Source organism: Nomascus leucogenys, chromosome 7b (genome assembly GCF_006542625.1).
Source record: "Nomascus leucogenys isolate Asia chromosome 7b, Asia_NLE_v1, whole genome shotgun sequence".
Lineage (NCBI taxonomy): Eukaryota > Metazoa > Chordata > Mammalia > Primates > Hylobatidae > Nomascus > Nomascus leucogenys.
Window position 1 is genome coordinate 27,227,066 of NC_044387.1, and position 21,321 is coordinate 27,248,386.

Genomic DNA, 21,321 nt, shown 5'->3' on the forward strand with positions numbered 1-21,321 from the left:
CGTTTACCACTACCATCATCCACCTTATCAAATCATTGAGCGTGGACTGAATGGCATGGCTGTAAAGCATCAACATATACTTTATATTGAACCAGCTGTATGACAAAAGGACAGCCAACCTTCAACTAGCAACTATCATTCCTCTCCTCCACCACCAGATTTCCATGTTTAGCCTAGGCTAACCCTTTGGTAACCTATAAATATTTACCTTAATTCTCCATCCCCAGCTTCTTGACAGAGGCCAGTACAGACTTGTGACTTGACAGACACACTTTTGGTGGGGACTGTGGACACTCTCTTCCTCCTTCCTTTCTAACCAGAGTTCTAGGTGGAATTTTTTTTTTTTTTTTAATAGAGATGGGTTCTCACTTTGTTGCCCAGGCTGGTCTCCAATTCCTGGGCTCAAGCAATCCTCCCAGCTCAGCCTCCCTAAGTGTCGGGATTATAGTCATAAGCCACCGTGCCCGTCCTGAACATATATATATTTTAGATGAAATATTTGGCCAGGCGCGGTGGCTCACACCTGTAATCCCAGCACTTTAGGAGGCAGAAGGCGGGCAGATCACGAAGTCAGGAGATCAAGACCATCCTGGCTAACACGATGAAACCCTGTCTCTACTAAAAAATACAAGAAAGTAGCCGGGCGCGGTGGCAGGCACCTGTAGTCCTAGCTACTCGGAGGCTGAGGCAGCAGAATGGTGTGAACCCAGGAGGCGGAGCTTGCAGTGAGCCGACATCATGCCACACTGCACTCCAGCCTGGGCGACAGAGCAAAGACTCCGTCTCAAAAAAAAAAGAAATATTTGGTCTTCTAGGGCTTTTATGGGCTGAATTGTACCCCCCATCCCCAAATGCGTACTTTGAAGCCCTAACCTCCAATCTCAGAATGGGACTATATTTGGAGACAGGGCCTTGAAAGGGGTGACTGAGTTAAAACGAGGCTAATAGGGTGGGCCATAATCCAATTTAGTCACACCGAGGCACACCAGGGATGCCTGTGCAAAGGAAAGGCCAAGTAAGAACACAGTGAGAAGAAGTCCATCTGCAAACCATGAGAGGCCTCAGAAGAAACCACACCTGCCAGTACCTTGGACTTCCAGTCTCCAGAACTGTGAGAAAACAAATTTCTGTTGCTTTAAACTAGCGGGGACTGTGGTACTTTTTTGTAGCACCCTGAGCTGACTAATATGAGGCCTTCTGGGCTACTAGGAGCCTCTGGACAACTGAAAGGGACTAAACTAAGCCAAGGTCCAGAACTACACCGTCCAACACAGTGGACACTAGCCACATGTGTCTTCAAATTTTTTAATTCATTAAAATGAAGTAAAAGTTTAAAATTCAGCTCCTCAGTTGCACTAGATTAGGACGTTCTCATCCTATGGGACAATGCTAGTCCAGAAAAGAGAAGGCTCTAAATCGGAGAGAACATCCAGGAGAAACTTTTCTAACATAGCTCTCCCAAGGAGGAAGAGAGGCAGTGACAAGAGCAGACAGAGTGAGCATACACCTGATGCTCAATGCCAAGAAAAATATTTAAATGGGGCTCTTAAGCTTTTATTGGGCATTATCTTTATATGGAGGTAATTCACCAAGCAGTCTTCTGACTAATTCTCACCCTAAAAGCAAGACTTTTTTTTCAAGATGGAGTCTCGCTCTGTCGCCAGGCTGGAGTACAGGGGCCGTGATCTCGGCTCACTGCAACCTCTGCCTCCTGGATTCAAGTGATTCTCCTGCCTCAGCCTCCCGAGTAGCTGGACTACAGGCATGCACCATCATGCCCAGCTAATTTTTAGTAGAGACGGGGTTTCACCATGTTAGCCAAGATGGTCTCAATCTCTTGACCTTGTGATCCGCCTGCCTCGGCCTCCCAAAGTGCTGGGAATACAGGCGTGAGCCACCGGGCCAGGCAAGACTTTTTTTTTTTAATTAATGTAGGACAAAATTATGTACTCAAGCAAGCAGCATTTATGGAGTACTTATAACTCACGAAGACACTTTGATAGGCGCCACACAGGGGCAGAGAAGAAATCCCAAATGATGTTTTTGCCTCAAGGAGTAAAATGCCTAAAACTATAAACATTAGAAAACAGGTAGGCAGGGTTATGAAACAACAAGCGCCTCAGAAGTTCGGAAAGTGGCATCCCAAAGGCTCGGACAGGTGGCTTTACCTGCCTGCACTTGGAAACAGACCTTTAATACCTTTCTCTGAAATAAGAGGAAAGGTCTTTCCCTCTGGAGCCCCTACACTCTCTCTCAACTAGTTCACTTCTCTCCTGCTGCAAACATCAGCAGTCAACCCTAAAACTCTCAATTCCTTAGAGGTCCTCATTGCAAGCCCTTCACACCTGACACTCTCCCTTAACGGCCAATTCTCCTCCCCAAAAGCCCCATGCCTGTGCCAAGCACACCAACCGAAATACCACATTGAGTTCTGTTTTTCATGTTCCTGGTCCCCTCTTCTGAACAGGGTGGCTCCTACAGCAGCAAAGCCTTGCTTTCTAATGTGCAGCTTTTAATTTGCTGAAAACTTAGAGCACAGAAAACTGAAAATAACCCTATTTGCCTAAAGAGTATTTCATCCTTAAGGATCTACACAACCTTCATCTCCTCTGCAGGTTTCCCTGCCCTCCCCTCCTCTGAATCTGTATCTGTATCTATTTCCACAGTGCATCAAAAAGACATCTCTATTACTGCCCTGATGACTTTCACATCAGAGCTCTTCTTACATATGTCTAAAGCAGAGTTCCTTGAAAGCAGGCCCAGCTCCTTTCCCATCACACATTCTTTCAAGGTGTCCTGGGTTTAATTTGTAATGTAAAACATAAGCTAATGGGCTAGAGCTCAGGCACTGCGCTAGGTTCAAAATTTCCCTCTGTTATCTGAGGGGAGCTCTTCTCTGAGTAGTCTGTTAGCTTCTCAATACACAGACACTGTGTGATATTTATTTTGACTGCCTGGAAGCCAACTAACTTCTGGTTCTCAGCTGCACTGTGAAAATATGAAGTTGCCAGAGAGCTGAGATACAGACAGCAGTAGTATTCAATATAGTCACATTAAAACCAAGTGAAGAGCAGGGACTTTCGACCTATTAAGAACCTGTACTTAATAATTTTCACATCACACTAGGCAGTCTTCAACCTCCCCTTGTATTGAGTTGAACCAGTTAATGATTACCTAGCTTTAATTAAGTTCCGCTTTCATAAAGCGCAACTGCGAAGTACCATAAATGATGTTTAGGAAAACCAGACACACCAGTGACTCTTGGAACTGGATTATTCCTCCCAGGATAACAAATAGGAAGCCTCAGGAATGCTTGCCTGCAGTCAACCTTACCCAGTAAGATCTGGTTACAGACCTGCAGTATCACACTCAGGTATGTTTCTCCAGGCTTTGGCTTTCTCTGACCTGCCTGATATGCAACGGGCCTCAGCTATTTAAAGCATTACATTAAAAAATCATGTTTTTACCCTGACCCAAACCCTGGTAGGCTCCAAGAACAACAAAGCAGGACTTACTGCCATTGTCGTCAGAATCCTCACTGCTGCTGGGAAGGCGACCTCGTTTCATGATCTCCCCGGGAAACAGCAGGCAGCCTGCAAAGCAATGAGACAGCACTTAACCCAAGATGATAATACACAATCATCAAGTTGTGCTTCAGATGGCAGCCCAGGATTTACAGCAAACAAAAGCAAACAAAAGGCTTTAAGTAGCATTTGAATTGTAAACAGTAAAAAGACCAAAGATACATAATTAGGTGCAATCATTAACAGACCAGGTTAAAAAAGGAGGGGGAGGGGTGGAGAAGTCACGTATCAGTAGGTCTCCCAAAGATGCCAGGTTTCTTTCTATATTCCTGTGACATTATTACTATAACTACTCCAGGAATCTTTAGCTGACTGGCAGCAAGCACTGCAGAAAAAAATCCACAGCAATGAACACTGTACTGTGCTTCCTCACTACAGACAGATTCATATTTTATGCGTACGTGGGGGGTGGGGTGGGGTTGTGCCTGGATGTGTGATTTACACTGCACTGGGCATGATTATGCTTCTCAGGCAAATTTTACTAAAATAACCCTAAAAGCCGAAAGAAACAAAACAAATGGGGTAATGGGAATGCAAATGTCTCCTCCAGCCATCTCCAACCCCACAGGTGGAATAAGAAGGAACCACAGACGTTATACAATTTTGATCCAGACCCCTCCCTTTCACATTAAGAAACTAAAACCAAGAAAGGTTAAGCAGCAACTTCCCCAAGGTCACATTGTGGGAATGGAGCTTCTAATTCCAAATCCAACACTGTTTCCACTCCACTCCACCTCAGCTCCCTTCAGGACAAATACAACCAAATCCAGCCAAAATAAGAAGTCAGTTTGTACAAAGACCCAGCGCATCTGGCCAACTCCTCCCAGGTAGCTGATGATAACAGAATTCTAGCACTACCCTCAAGTATGAGAAAGGCTGCATTTAGGTAAGAAGGCAGTGAACTGAGACGGAATGGCCAGTAATGAACTTATACAGACGATCTCACGGTTATATTCACACAGGGCGGCTCTCTAAACAAATACAAAAAGCTTTTCCAAATTAAAATTACTGATCAACCTGACATCTTCAGGGCACTGATCTGTCAGTTCAATGAATCCTAAAGAGGAAAGGGAGCTTTTTCAAGTCAGAGAAAGTATGGTAGTCCATCACCTACCTACCCTTCCACCCCCTCAGAAAAGTACATCCCAATCTCCTCTGCATTGGGAATCACAATATGTATGATGCGGTGTTAACATTGCAAGTGTGGCTGGGCATGGTGGTTCACCCCTGTAATCCCAGCACTTTGGGAGGCAAAGACGGGAGGATCACTTGAGGTCAGGAGTTCAAGACCAGCCTGGCCAACATGGTGAAACTCTGTCTCTACTAAAAATATAAAAATTAGCCGGGCGTGGTGGCGGGTGTCTGTAATCCCAGCTACTTAGGAGGCTGAGGCAGGAGAATTGCTTGAACTCGGGAGGCGGAGGTTGCAGTGAGCTGAGATCACACCACTGCACTCCAGCCTGGGCGACAGAGACCCTGTCTCAACATACATACACGCACACGCACACACACAAACAATAGAAGTGTGGCACATAGGAATGGTGTGGAGAAAAAAATGTGGAAAACCGGGCTGGGTGCAGTGGCTCACACCTGTAATCCCTGCACTTTGGGAGGCCGAGGCGGGCAGATCACGAGGTCAGGAGTTTGAGACCAGCCTGACCAACACACGGTGAAACCCTGTCTCTACTAAAAATACAAAAATTAGCCATGCGTGGTGGCACATGTCTGTAATCCCAGCTACTCAGGAGGCTCAAGCAGGAGAATCACTTAAACCCGGGAGGCGGAGGTTGTAATGAGTGGAGATCACACCATTGCACTCCAGCCTATGCGACACGGTGAGATTCCGTCTCGAAAAAAAAAAGAAAAATGTGGAGAACCACTGTGATAGAACAAGAAAGCAATTTTAAAAAACCAAAGCTCCACTCTAAAAAGGCCTATCAATGAGCAGTCAAAAAAGCCTAAACTCCCTTTTTCTTTGACTAGTCACTTCACAATTTATCACCCTCTGTTAAAACTGTATATAAGCCTTCAGGTCTAACTTTTTTTGGGTTTTTTCTCTTCAGTGAAGTCTCCTTCCCTTTACCCCCACCTGGCACATAAAAATATCAGCATCAGTGAAGTTTGTTTGCCTTTTCTCCTGTAATGTCTTCTGTCATTTAATTCAGACTCGCATGAACTGAACCTAAAAAAGTAGATGAAAAGTTTTTCCTACACTACACTTAAAAAATGGATCTACACAATTCATCCAAATATTTAGGTCCCTAATCTATAATTGCAATATTTTATATTTTCTTCCTGAGAAACTCACCCAGTTAAAGTTTTTATCAATTGATTCTTCAAATGCCATTAAAATGATGTACCAAGAGAAAGCCTGAACATGAGTCCTGATCAGTATGGGTCATGAGCTATATTATGGACACGATTTACAAGCTGGGGTTTCATGCTGTAGGCATAGTCAAGTCCTAAAACCCACTCCATCCCTTTTCCAAAAGCCCCACTCACCCATAACCAGGCAATCTGCAACTTGGCCTGGGACAAGCCCACTCCAGCCCTCAGGTTCCATAACCAAGAAACACCAGTGGCCCACTCCCTATTCGACTGTTTTCTCTGCCCTGTGTGTGCCAAAAACACCAACTGCAGACAGCTAAGCTCTCCAACCTTCTAGAGAATGCACCTCTGGGTCCCCTCAGGATCCAGCAAGAGGTAAAAGGGAAAAGGGAAAGGCAGAAGACCACTCACTCCTAACAGCTTCAGCTCCCCAAAGCCAACATTACAAAAGAGTGCTAAAAAAAATTGGTACTAGGCTGGTCGCGGTGGCTCACACGTGTAATCCTAGCACTTTGGGACGCCTGGGCAGGAGGACTGCTTGAACCTAGGAGTTGAGACCAGAGTGGGCAACATAGGGAGACCCCTATCTCTATAAAAAAATTTAAAAATTAGATTTACCTAATAGAGTAGCTTTTAAGAATCTTTTTGAATCAAAATGCTTACTTTCCAGCTTTCAAACACAACTCCCTGAGGAAGCACTTCAACAGTCACTAAATAAAGAACACGAGCATTGGCCAAAATACAATGATGCACCTAAACACACATAAATACTCTCTTAAGCAAAATTATTCAAGTAAAAGAAGAGTAAAAATAGTATTTTCTTTCTAATGAAATCCATTTTCATCCACCCTGAAGATCTTGCGTAATGAGGGTTTGAGAGTGCTGTATTCGCTTCTCCAGGGAACTTGGCACAGTAATGGGGGTTAGTGCTCAGCAGAATTTCCTCCTCTGTGGCTCTAAAGTACTTAAACCTTGACATCAAGCTGATTTATCTCACCCAGGATTACTTACTGTATCAGAAAATCAAAACACATGTTACTCTCTTTAAGCTGCACAATACAGTGGTTGTATGCTGCAAACATCTGCCCCACTAAAAAAGCCAGCATCTGCATCATCACCTTTCCTGACTCTCAGGGCAATGGCTAATTACTATCTAGACGGTAGTAGGGTAAGTAATAATCAATTAAAATGGCTACTCACAACACCCCAAAGTAGCAAGAAGATATGATGGCACATAATGCAGCCGACAAACATTTGAATATCTCATATATTAGGAGGTGCTGGATGAAAAAAATTTACTATCCCTGACCTCATAGAGCTTCTGGCCTAGTTGAGCAGACAGGAAAACAACAGAAATTCACTACTGTTTGTGCCTGACAGTGGTAAATGCAGAGTTCTACAGGAATACAAAAGGTGGATAAGAGTCAGAGGAGGCTGATAAGACTGAGCTGAGTCCTGAAGAACAAAGAGGTGGTAGCCAGAAAAAGGAGCATGTTTGGGGCAGAGCACCATACGTACCAACATATGTGTAACACAGCATATTACTCTGGGTAGCATCTTCATACACATCCATTCTCACCTTATAGCCAATTGCCAAGGTTTACTGATTCATAATGTTATGACTCTTCTGAAGTCCCCGTATGCCCTGTGGGTTTGTCCTTCAACTAATTGTACCTAGAAAGCTTTAAACACCTATTCTCCAAACTATGATTTCTTCCCACTTCCAATTATTACAACAACAAATTAATTACACCCCATGAGGCAACCTCATCAAAATACTATATCCAGATCTCTCCCTCCATTCCACATTACAAATAGGTCTAAGTCCAAACTGTCCAGCCAAAAATGAAGTTTTCTGATTTCTCACAGCTTTACTCAGGCATCTGTTCTAGCAAGCCCCAAAACCCAGAGCTTGCACTGGTTGGGCCAGGCTTCTTCCCTGAACACTCTGCTTTCTTTCAGTTCTCATTCTCTGCTAATGCTGCTCCTGTTGCTTCTTGCTCCCTATCCTAATCCCACCTCTTTTCTGGGGCTCAGCTCAAAGCCACTGACCACTCCAACTCCAAACACTTATATTCTGTACTGCTCAGTTCAACTTTCTTCCTCTTTTAGAACTTTTTCACCTTGCTTTTCAATGCAGTTACCTTAATAGCATCACTGAAAAAAATTACTCATGACACTTGTTAGAAATGGTAAAGCAGATTTTACTCAAGGGGGACCACGGTGGTAGGTACAGGGAACACTGCAATGGGATCTTGCAGTGGGGGATGGAGATTGAACCCAACTCAGATTCCAACAGAGGTGATTTATAACCAAGGAGGAGGGTGGGGCCAGTGGATAGGAGACTACTAAACAGAAATATCAAGGATAAGGGGTTTATGGCTAAACTAATTTGATAGGATTATTCTTGAAGACAGGCCAGGATAAGAGAGGACAGAGTGGTCAGATACTCAGGTGAAGAATTTTCCCTAAACTGATTTTAACAGGATTTTTGCTTCAACTGGATTCAACAATAATACAAAGAGAAGCCCGAGGTAGTGCCCATTCACGCGGAGGACCAGAGGAGTGTGACTAAAGTTTTGGTCAAAGGAGTCTTTGTCAGTATTCAATCAACTACTGCCTTGCATCATGACTTAAATGTTTCATGTGTGTGTCTCTAAAGATTACAGTAATTTCTGGAGAACAGATTCTCTCAAGTCAAATATGAAATAAACATAACAGAGGGCCAGGTGCAGTGGCTCATGCCTGTAATCTCAACACTTTGGGAGGCTGAGGCAGGCGTATTATCTGAAGTCAGGAGTTCGAGACAAGCCTGGCCAACATGGGAAAACCCCATCTCTACCGAAAAAAAAAAAAAAAAACACAAAAATTAGCCAGGCATGGTGGTGGCATGCCTGTAGTCCCAGCTACTCAGGAGGCTGAAGCAGGAAAATCACTTGAACCCAGGAGGTGGAGGTTGCAGTGAGCTGAGCGTGTGCCACTGCACTCCAGCCTGGGCGACAAGAGTGAAACTCTGTTTCAAAAAAAAAAAAAAAAAAGACGTAACTGAGAGGGGGAACCATGATGGTAGGTATAGAGAACACTGCAATGAGACCTTGCAGTAGGGTACAGAGATTGAATCCAACTCAGACTGGTCAGAAACAAGGCCTCTCAGCGTGGCTACAATAGATGCCCTCAGAACTCTGGATCCAGTTGACATGGCTCACCCTGATATTCTGTCTACATTTCCTCAAAACTGATGCAAAGTCATCCAGCTTATCGGAGCCTGGAGTGTCCACTTGCCACCAGAAACATAATAGCTACAGAGACAAAAGAGCTAGTTAGTGGGCATTTGGGAGTTTGCCCAAAAAGAGGAAGAATACCTAGGAAGTAAAATTAAAAACAGAACACTGCCAGGAAAGGCCACTGGCCAAAAACCCTGGCTGGACCAGTTACTTAACAATTCTCTGATGTCTCTACTCCACTCACTGCATGAAGAGATGCACCAAGACAACTGAGCATCTGTGACAGCTGCTGGGGAACCACCTCCTCAGGAAATGCAAACACATGCTTTACCCACTGGCCCAAACCCCTATTTAGATTATATGCAGATCACTCTCTCCTTGGATCCCTTCTGTCATGTGGGTTAAAATGCAGTACATTAGCTAACATAATAATTTGAGGAAAATTTTATCAAGGTAGATGTCAGAGATATGGTGAACAAGATATGGAATGTCTGCATGGCAGGAGCACACAGTCTACTTGGAGGAAACATCAAATAACCAGACAAGTGGCTTCAGTGTGGTTAAGTGCTATAAAAGTCACCAGATTACTGCTCACATGCACGTGAGACAGCAAGGCACCTGAAAACCTTGAAATGTACATTCCTCTTACTGAAACTGGGAAAAATCTGCATGCAATAGATTGAGAGGAGCCACTATGTGAAGGAACCCATCCCTAGGGTGGCTCAGGAATTTGAGTGAACTAAGTTCAGTGACCTGGGCGTGGTCATGACTGATGTAATGATTCTAAGAATGAGAACCTCATGAACAAGCAGAGAAGGACTTTTACAGAAGAATAAGAGGGCTGGGCACAGTGGCTCACGCCTGTAATCCGGGCACTTGGGGAGGCCAAGGCAGGCATATCACTTGAGGCCAGGAGTTTAAGACCAGCCTAGCAACATGGTGAAACCCCATCTCTACTAAAAACACAAAAAGTTAGCCAGGTTTGGTGGTGTATTCCTCCTGTTGTTCCAGCTACTTGAGAGGCTGAGGCAGGACAATCGCTTGAACCCGGGAGGCAGAGGTTGCAGTGAGTCAAGATCATACCACTGCACTCCAGCCCGGGCAATATAGCAAGACTCCGTCTCGAAAAAAGAAACAAAAAAAGAGTGAGGTAATTAAGAATTTGAGGATGTTTATTCAATGCTATTCCTGGGAAACAAGGACTGATTTGAGGAAAACAAACTGTCCAGTTACTAGAATTACTTACCTCTGTGGTGGAACAGGGCCCATTTATCAGGCCATAAACTCTATAGCTACAATAAGGATTACACCCTAGTGATTTTAACTGTCTTATGGCTCATATGCAGAAAGGCTGGTTTCTCTCTCAAAGTATCAGTTTTATCTACTGTTTCCATTTTTATTTATTTCACTCAAGAAGTTCTGGAAGGTACTCAATTAAAGACCTCTACATACTTTTATATATCACCCAATGCAATACTATGTATTAAAATAACCTACTGAATGAATGCCTTAGTTCCCGTACTGTTACCTTATGTTCAATCCACTTTATTGAATTTGAGATGCTTTTACTTTAATACCTAATTGACCTTTAACTGGAATAACTTCTACTCTATTCACTTTTAAATTTATTGATGTCCTTCCATTCTGTCAAATAGCTAAAATCTAATACCTAAAGGTACTAAAGAATGTATTTTCAGAAACCAGGTGGTCTTACATAAAACTAAGTATTTTATGAGCTACTCCTTTCTATTTATTTTATTTATTTATTTTATTGAGTTGGAGTCTCGCTCTGTCACCTAGGCTGGAGTGCAATGGCTCACTTGGCTCACTGCAAGCTCCACCTTCCAGGTTCATGCCATTCTCCTGCCTCAGCCTGGGACTACAGGTGCCTGCCACCATACCCAGCTAATTTTTTTTTTTTTTTTTTTTTTTTGTAATTTTGGTAGAGACAGGGTTTCACCGTGTTAGCCAGGATGGTCTCGATCTCCTGACCTCATGATCCGCCCGCCTTGGCCTCCCAAGGTGCTGGGATTACAGGTGCTGGGATTACAGGCGTGAGCCACCGCGCCCTGCCACTCCTTTCTAAGTTCACATAGTTCAAATTATTTTCTAAACACTAGGTACCTGATAATTTGATTCCTAAATTACTGATCATAGAATACTCCCCCAAAAATACACATTATATTCTTAATAGGTCACTTTTGTCTTCTATGGAATATACAGTTCTAAATACCCAAATATAATGACCTATAACTTCACAATAAAATCTGTCCACCTGCCCTAAATGAATGTGAAGGAAACCCAGCTGCTTTCTTACCTCAGTTTTTAAAGTAAACGTTAATGGCTTAAATATAAAGTTTTCAAATAGGCAACATTATCTAATTCATATGCTCACAGAATCTAAAAATACTACTATTACTATAACTCAAACCCAGATTCTCAATTTAACTAAAGGGTTATATCTACTCAAAAAGTCATACATTTAACTGACAAATAGCTTAAATCTTAAGCGTTAATGTTTTAATCTTGTCTAAATATCTCAAGCAAAAAAATGTGCTCTTTATAATGTCATACATCAAAACTTATTTAAGGAAAATGCTGGCCCAAGCTAATACAGAATCTCTGGAAAGAGGTAAAACTTACAAATATTCAGCTGACAAGTTTACATTAGCATTAAATAGCCACCTCCTCCAAAAGAAAAAAATTATGATAACTGACCACATAATAAATAACTATAATATTTACTCTTAGGAGCATTACTCATAAAGCCCATGTACTATATTAGTTCACTTTAAATTCTTTATAAGTTATTTTTGAACTCAGATTTAAAAACCAAGAAAGCATTTTTCAAGACTTTAAGGAATTTATAAATTTTAGTGGTTCTGAATGAATCACAAGCAGCTCTCATAATCCAATCACTGCTTATGAGCTCTAAGGCAATCTATTAAACCCCTTCCAGGACTCTGTAATTGCTGACTCAATTAAGAGTCAGCAGCTGAATAAGAGCAGCTATGACAAAACATTCCAATCATTTGTACTTGGAATGTATTTTTTTAACTTCCCTTGACATGGGAGTAAATGAATTCACAACCAAAACAGAAAAGGCAGTCAGTCACCATGGTCTCCAATCTTGAGCTTTTATCCCTATTTCCATCTACTCAGGATTCTTTTCTGTTAGATCTAAATACTCAGGTGTGGAAAGATGCCCAAGACATATTAGGGGAGAAAAACAGGCAAACTGCAGGGAAAAAACCCAAAATATAAGGCCATTTATATATAATAGGAGGAGAGAAAATACCTACAGCAATTGCTTGTATATTCATAGAACATTTCTGAAAGAATATAAATGTTCATAGTGGTTATCTCTGAGAAATGTGACCAAAGGGTTCCAAGACAGACTGAGTTGGGAACTTTTCCTTCTCTTTATAACCTTTAATATGATTTTAACTTTTTTTTTTTCTTGAGACGGGAGTTTCACTCTTGTTGCCCAGGCTGGAGTGCAATGGTGTGATCTCGGCTCACCGCAACCTCTGCCTCCCAGGTTCAAGCGATTCTCCTGCTTCAGCCTCCCTAGTAGCTGGGATTACAGGCATGTGCCACCACGCCCGGCTGATTTCGTATTTTTTTTTTAGTAGAGACGGGGTTTCTCCATGTTGGTCAGGCTGGTCTCGAACTCCGACCTCAGGTGATCCACCCGCCTCAGCCTCCCAAAGTGCTGGGATTACAGGCATGAGCCGCTGCACCCGGCCATGATTTTAACTTTTTACCATGATTGTGTACTACACTTATAATAGTAAAGATATTTTTTTTTGAGAGACAGAGTCTCGCTCTGTCGCCCAGACTGGAGTGCAGGGGTGTGATCTCTGCTCAGTGCAACCTCCGCCTCCCGGATTCAAGCGATTCTCCTGCCTCAGCTTCCCAAGTAGCTGGGACTACAGGCGCACACCACCACACCCGGCCAATAGTAAAGATTTATTTCTTCCCTGCTCCTCACTATATAAAAGACCCTGGAAGCACAACTTCTTGCCCCAGTGCAAAGCACCAGCCCATAATGAGCAATCATCAATAAACTATGTAGATGCCACCTCTTTCCTGAGATGCGCTATCAAAGACTTGTCTTGCTTTAAAAGAGTATCTGATGCAAAGGTGCAGAAGAAAAAAAAAGAGAAAAGGTAATAATGCCATAAAATGCTATTATCCCCTATTTGCTTGATTAGGTCATCGCATACTTCAAAAGCTTAAGTTTTTGAAACAGGTAAAAACAGCCAACATTAGTAGGAGGTCACTTAAAATATATGCAATAATAATAGAAAAAAACTAACCCAGACAGGAAAATTAGGGTTTAAACTATACACAGGCTGGGCATGGTGGCTCATGCCTGTAATCCCAGCACTTTGGGAAGCCGAGGCGGGCCAGATCACCTGAGGTCAGGAGTTCGAGACCAGCCTGGCCAACATGGCGAAACCCAGCCTCTACTAAAAATACAAAAATTAGCCAGGCATGGTGGCAGGCACCTGTAATCAGGTTGGTGGTCTCAAACCTGGCAGCTACTCTACTCGAGAGGCTGAGGCAGAAGAATCGCTTGAACCCAGGAGACGGAGGTTGCAGTAAGCCGAGATCATGCCATTGCACTCCAGCCTGGGTAAAAAGAGTGAGACTCCATCCCAAAAAAAAAAAAAAAAAAAAAGAAGAAGCCATTTCAACTCCTTATCCATTTCCACAGTAGTACTACTTTGGAAAAAATTTAAAAAGGCTATGTTCAAGAGGTAGCTGGCAAATATGCCACTCCTTCCACCTATGGCAGGCATGGTTGACAAATTAGGTCATTCTTTTCCACACCCCCAGGCATATATCTTCAGAATCCTCCTTAACACAGTGCTACCACCAAGAGAGATAAAGCCCATTTGCCCTATATGTCTTATTCCTCATCTCACAGTTTTCTGACAATTTATCAGGGAAAGCTAGGGTCAGATTAATCTCTTCAGAATATATAAAAATGAAATGTTTATTTTTTAAAGCATTTCACTGAAATCAGGAGTTTGTGTTCCATTCTGCCTTGGGGGGTCTCTGAACCAGGTACTAATTTCTATAATACAAACCTACAGACTTCATGTCAAACTCTAAAAGCTCATTAGACACTTTAGGAAAACCAAGTGCTTCTGAATGAACGAAGGTAAGAATAAGCATGAGAAAGGATTCTACAACCCATTATTCCATCCTTGGTGGAATAAGCCAATAAATGCTAAATGTCTACAGAGTAATTTTAAAAGATTTTTAAGCCGGGCGCGGTGGCTCACACTTGTAATCCCAGCACTTTGGGAGGCCAAGGCGGGCAGATCACGAGGTCAGGAGATCAAGACCACAGTGAAACCCCATCTCTACTAAAAATACGAAAAAATTAGCCGGGCATGGTGGCAGGCGCCTGTAGTCCCAGCTACTCGGAGAGGCTGAGGCAGGAGAATGACATGAACCCGGGAGGCGGAGCTTGCAGTGAGCCGAGATTGCGCCACTGCACTCCAGCCTGGGCGACAGAGCGAGACTCCGCCTCAAAAAAAAAAAAAATTTTTTAAATGCTCAAACCAGATGTTCTTATACAGGATATACAAAGCAGCTTCTGCAGAAACCAGACTCAACCAGCTAATGACAATTACACTGTGCACAGATTGAAATGCAGCTGTTTTTCAGCAACTTTGTTCCTTGATTATACCCGGTTGTCAGAAACTATCCGTTACCACTAACAATGTTAAGTCACCAAAAATTTTTAAAGTACTGTTTTAAAAAAAAAAGAGAGAGACTCCCAATGTTGTATATTTGAAAACCTAGATGACACACTTGACAAAAACAGCATTTACACAATCATCCAAGTTATATATGAAAACAAACATTTCATCACAATTGTACAAGCCTTGTTATTATGATCATGGAAACCTAAGATGGTCTCAAACCTAGCAGCAAGGTCTAGAAAGCACTCTCTGAGGCTGAAGTCTCAGTCTCACAACGTAGACTGTGTCTACAAGTCTCACAACACAGATTGTGTCTACAAGAAATCTTCCCAAAAGAAACCCATAAAATCATAATTAACTGCAGAGCTAGAGAGGATTTCAGAAACAATTTAAAATAATTTAATCCACCTTTCCTACTTTTAAAGAGGAGTACATGGATTTCTGCATGTTTATCAACTTGCACAAACACACATAAGTAGATCTAGTGCAAAGGCAGTAGCAGAACCAAAGACCAGTTCCCCAGGTGGGTGGGCAGGCACTCTCCTCCTGTGCCAGCCACCTCCTCCCAGATTCCTGTACCATGCGCTTCTTCCTCCTGGATGTACACTGGGATTTAAAAAGACGTCATGTGAATGATTAAGGCCATGAAACGTTATCAGAGAGCAAAAACTGAAAATGTAGTCAATGAACAACAATCTGTAAACTTGGAAACTGAAACACAGATTCATGGCAAGATGGTCACAAATGCCACTCATTTTGCATAGTGAAGCACACAAAAGGTAAAGCGGGAAGAATGTGTCAGCAGTTCCTTAAACACTACCACAGGAGTATGAGTTCTCCCGGAGTGGCAGGCATTAACTTCTGATTGCTGTGACACATACACCCTACTTGACATTATCTCCCTCTGTAGCGGAACCCAATCTTATAATACATATCCTCTTACACAGGGCTTCTTAGCTTGACCCCCCTGGAGGGTGTGAGAGATGACCAAGGTATTTGTTCTTACACATTTTGTCCTCAAAAGGGATCTAGGATCAGAATCCCAGCTACTCCAGAAGCTAAGGCAGGAGAACTGCCTGAGACCAGGAGGTTGCTGAGCCATGATCATGCCACTGCACTACTGCCTGAGCAACAGAGAGACCCTGCCCCTGCCAAAAAAAAAAAACCGCCATTGCACTCCAGCCTGGGCAACAAGAGCGAAACAAAAACAACCCACAGCCCTCAGCGTAGCCAACTACCTCCAAACAAACTTCTAATTTCAACTTGTATTTTCAAGTTCCTAGAAGGGAGCTCAGCCACCAGCAGAAACAATCAAGTAGCTGCTGTGTCTTACTATAAATCTGGGGAGGCCAGGGAGTGATGGCCAAAGTGGGCAGAACCTTTGAGCTCAGGAGTTCGAGAACAAAGAAACACAGCAAACCCCATCTCTACAAAAAAACACAAAAAACTAGCCAGGCCTGGTGGGGGATGCCTGCAGTCCCAGCTACTGGGGAGGCTGAGATTGGAGGATCAAGTGAGCCCTGGAATTCACACCACTGCACTCCAGCCTGGACAACAGGCTGGACAACAGACCCTGTCTCAAATCAATCAATCAACCAACCAATCAGGGGTCAACAGCCTGTTTCTGTATGGTTTTTGAGCTAAGAGTGATTTTCACATATTTAAATGGTTGAGGGTAGAGGGCCAAAGAACATTTCATGACATATGAAGTTTATAAAAATTTTACATTTCTATATCCATAAATATCACGTTCACATTCATTTTACCCATGGTTGCTCTGGCACAACTGCAGACTTGAGCAGTTGTGACAGACCATATGACCCACAAAACCTAAAATATTGACTACCTGGCTCTTTACAGAGAAAGGCAACTGATCTGTCCTATAAATCAACCGATGAGTAGTATGATGTTTATAAACCACCATTATGTGTGTTTAGTTCAATGTGAATCAGTTACCAGGTGCTGGACAAGTACCCCAAAGCTTACAAAATTAAGGATCAGACACAATCACTCCTTAAGAAGTCCCTAACTATGTATGGCCGGCCATGGTGGCTCACATTTCTAATTCCAGCACTTGGGGAGGCTGAGGCAGGTACATCACCTGAGGTCAAGAGTTCGAGATCAGCCTGGCCAACATGGTGAAACCTCGTCTCTACTAAAAATACAAAAATTAGCTGGGCATGGTGGCACACGCCTGTAATCCCAGCTACTCGGGAGGCTGAGGCAGGAAAATTGCTTGAACCCAGGAGACAGAGGTTGCAGTGAGCCCAGATCGTGCCACTGCACTCCACCCTGAGTAACAAAGTGAGACTCTATCTCAAAAAAAAAAAAAAAGAAGTCCCTAACTAGAATAGGCAATAATCAAAAGGAGGGCATTGAGGGAACCTCTAAGCAACTTAAATAAAGGCCACAGTAAAACCAGTGGGTTTTTCTCTAAAGAAAACCCCTGAGGCTCCTACTTGGAGCCAGTGTACACAAGTTTTAAAAACTTCTAACAAGCTTCTTACTTGATTTTCAAGTTAATGACCAATAAGCAGAAAAATCACTGTTCTCAATAGGCATTTTAACTACAACACATGGTAACAGTGGCAGTAAAAGGATCACAGAGAAATCATAAAAAGAAGTCACCAGAACTTAAACTAGAATCCAAGGATGTACTTAAGGAAACACCCATGTTTTCTGGGTGTTTCAGTTTCCAGTCTCCAACTTAAAAAGTTACAAACCACCAACACTCAGTCTCTATATGTTAAGTGCATCATTGCATTTCCACATGGAAATAACTGATGCTCATAAAGATGACAAAGAGTAATCAATAAAAATTTTAAATTGCATTTAGTGCACTTTGTACTAAATTAAAGCAAGCCATGAAGTTCAACCTCAAGCAACTTGCTAATAACATTGCTATTTCTTGTTCCTTACCCTGGTGTAAGTGGGAAACAAAAAAAAAAGAAGAAAGATTATTTTATGCCTCAGTGTGGACCCACACCACTGAAATCTTCACTTAAAGTAAGTGCTTATAAACTCTCATGGAAGATGCCATGAATTCTCAAATTAATAAAATCTCCTGCACAGGAGACACTAAATGATCAATAGTTCAAAATATTACTGCCACCAGCCACATGGATGCACACTTGTAATCCCAGCTACTCAGGAGGCCAGGGCGGGAGGACTCAGCTCTGGAGTTCAAGACTAGCCTGGGCAACCTGAGCAACATAGTGAAACCTCATCTCTCTAACAAAAAATACACAGACAGATGCCAATTGTGAGCGCCTTCCAAGTAATAGAAAACTGGCCAGTCACGGTGGCTCACACCTGCAATCTAGCACTTTGGGAGGCCAAGGTAGGTGGATCACTTGAGGTCAGGAGTTTGAGACCAGCCTGGCCAACATGGTGAAACCCCGTCTCTACTAAAAAATACAAAAATTAGCCAGGCATGGTGGCATGCACCTGTGATCCCAGCAACTCCGGAGGCTGACTCACTTGAACCCACTGCAGTGAGCCGAGATCCCACCACTGCACTCCACCCTGGGTGACAGGGCAAGAACCTGTCTCAAAAAAAAAAAAAAAAAAAGAGAGAGAAAACTGTAGTTTACTTCCCTCAACAAGTAAGCCCCAAAAAATCTAAGGTTTTAAAAATTAACTTTCTTGGCCGGGCGCAGTGGCTCACGCTTGTAATCCCAGCACTTTGGAAGGCCGAGGCGGGCGGATCACGAGGTCAGGAGATCAAGACCACGGTGAAACCCCGTCTCTGCTAAAAATACAAAAAAATTAGCCGGGCGTGGTGGCGGGCACCTGTAGTCCCAGATACTCGGAGAGGCTGAGGCAGGAGAATGGCGTGAACCCGGGAGGCGGAGCTTGCAGTGAGCCGAGATTGCCCCACTGCACTCCAGCCTGGGCGACAGAGTGAGACTGCGTCTCAAAAAAAAATTAACTTTCTTCAACTGCTATCACATTTTGTCTTACCTCTACCTGAAGAACCAAAGGCAAAAAGTAAATACTGAATTCATTTTAGAGTAACCAAAATTTGGTCACTGAACATTTACTGTGTGCACATCGTATACTATGGGTCTAGGGGATTAAATGTAAAAATACATGGCCCCTTTCCCAGTGATAAAGGCTTTCCATCCCAAGTCTGGTAATCTTTATGTTTGTGCTTTGAGGTGAGGAAAGGATCCTTAATAATCATTCAAGTCCTGGGCTGGGAAAGGCCCCATCATAGCCAAAGTTTAGCATCAATTTCTTCCATTCTATTCCATGACACCCAACCTTAAACTTACAAATTGTCACTTCTATGTGTAATTAAAAAGGCCCTCCAAGGTCATTTTCTTGCATTTATTAGGAGAGCAGAGTAACTTGCTTCATCAGGGCTACGAACTGCAAAAAAAGAAAAGATCAAAATAATGCATACACCCTCATGATCACAAACCAAAGTTTTCATATGAGAAATACACTAGGCAAAGGACAATAGACTCAATTAAATCTCAACTTTCTGAGATATTACATTCCACAAAGATAAAAAGAACATAGTAATGTCCAGATTGTAAATACATGGTCATATAAAGTGCTGCAAGGACTTGAAAATGGAGAAAACAGATTTAACTTTAAGACTTTTAAGGAAACAACTTACCTGTCTCAGGAATTAAATTACTTTCCTAATTTAAGATTGCTGATACCTTCTAAGAAACTGGAAACTCCAAGCAAACCCACCCTTCATGTTTAAAAAAAAAAAAAGTATTGTTGAATATGGTGCCAATTCTCTAAGTTAAAGGCTTGTACAAGGGAGGAAATAAGTTTAAACGTGACATAACTTTCACTGTTTTATCAAGCTAAACCTCTTAATGCCAACCCAAATAAAAAGCAAGGTGTGTTCGCTAATATGTCATACTGCCCTCTACAAGATATGTTTTATAAACCTCATGGGAAAACCAGTTTTATAATGCAAATTCTGACAGACCATTAACTGTAATGCTGTAACAGGTGCCCCATAATACTAAATGACAGGGAAGAGCTTCACAAACAAGAAAGTAAAGAAGGAAGCAGAACTGTGACAGATTCCTATGCCTCCTCTTCACTCTGACCAAACCCTAAAGAGACAGGATGTAATCCGTGTTTGATATCTTGATGTTTACTGTTCCAACCACCTCCGTACTGAAACACAAACATCTGATAAATCTTTTTCCAACAAGTCTGTGGAAAGTAACATCAAGCAAGCAGATGATCTCCAAATCTAAGATTTCCAAATTACAATAAATACCATTTTGATTTCCTGCTTTTTTAAAATCCAGGTAACTTTATTTCCAAAGGCTTGCCTCCTCAGTGTCAAAAAGTTACTTAAGATTGCTGGGCGCGGTGGCTCACGCCTGTAATCCCAGAACTTTGGGAGGCCGAGGCAGGTGGATCACGAGGTCAGGAGATCGAGACCATCCTGGCTAACACGGTGAAACCCCGTCTTACTAAAAACACAAAAAAATTAGCGGGTCGTGGTGGGGGGGCGCCTGTAGTCCCAGCTACTTAGGAGGCTGAGGCAGGAGAACAGTGTGAACCTGGGAGGCGGAGCTTACAGGGAGGCGGAACTTGCAGTGAGCCGAGATCGCGCCACTGCACTCCAGCCTGGGCTACAGAGCAAGACTCCTCTCAAAAAAAAAAAGTTACTTAAGATTAAAATCGACTTAAGTCGATGCAATAAATGGTCCTTTATTAGGCAGTGGTTTAGACAAAGCTTCTCTATTACATTCTGGGGCTAAATGGGGAAATCTGGACATGTCACAGTAATAGATTATATTAAAACTAACCAAGCTAGCTGACAGAAAAAAAAAAAAAAGGTCCTTAGAGCTGGCTGCGGTGGCTCACGCCTGTAATCCCAGCACTTTGGGAGGCCAAGGCGGGTGGATCACCTGAGATCAGGAGTTCAAGACCAGCCTGGCAAACATGGTAAAAACCCATCTCTACTAAAAATACAAAAAATTAGCTGGACGTGGTGGCGGGAGCCTGTAATCCCAGCTACTCAGGAGGCTGAGGCAGGAGAATCGCTTGAACCTGGGAGGCATAGGTTGCAGTGAGATCCCACCATTGCACTCCAGCCTGGGCAACAAGAGCAAAACTTCGTCTCAAAAAAAAAAAAAAAAAAGTCCTTACAGATGGTATATAGATGTATTTCATTTTTATTAAAACACACATGTACATGCATAGAAAATTATCTGAAGGCAATACAGTAGTCATCTATGGATGGTAACAATTTGTTTTTATATTTGTTTCCTTGTATTTTCTAATTTTCAAAAACGTACATGTAACACTACTTGTGTAGTAACTTTTTAACAGCTCCTTGAAGTCAAAAATCAATATCGATCACGTGCCTACCATACGCAAGACGCAATGGAAATCTGCTTTTACTCTCACCTAGTCCTCCAAGTTTGTTTTTTAGGTCATCTTTCTTCCCCAACCCCCTAGGCTAAGCAACAAAAC

The 21,321-nt window shown here is 42.7% G+C and overlaps 1 protein-coding gene across 5 annotated transcripts in view; it reads right to left on the minus strand.

Moving 5' to 3' along the window:
- Window positions 1–21,321, minus strand: part of JADE1 (jade family PHD finger 1) — a 65,674-nt gene that overhangs the window by 39,765 nt on the left and 4,588 nt on the right. For 4 of the 5 annotated variants that reach the window (XM_003264653.3, XM_003264654.3, XM_030815708.1 and 1 more), the window contains exon 2: window positions 3,516–3,593. In XM_003264653.3, the coding sequence (XP_003264701.1) occupies window positions 3,516–3,567 (52 nt within the window). In that variant the 5' untranslated portion in view covers window positions 3,568–3,593. Of the gene's footprint in view, window positions 1–3,515; window positions 3,598–21,321 lie in introns of those variants that run through there. The other variant, XM_030815709.1, reaches the window with a different exon arrangement.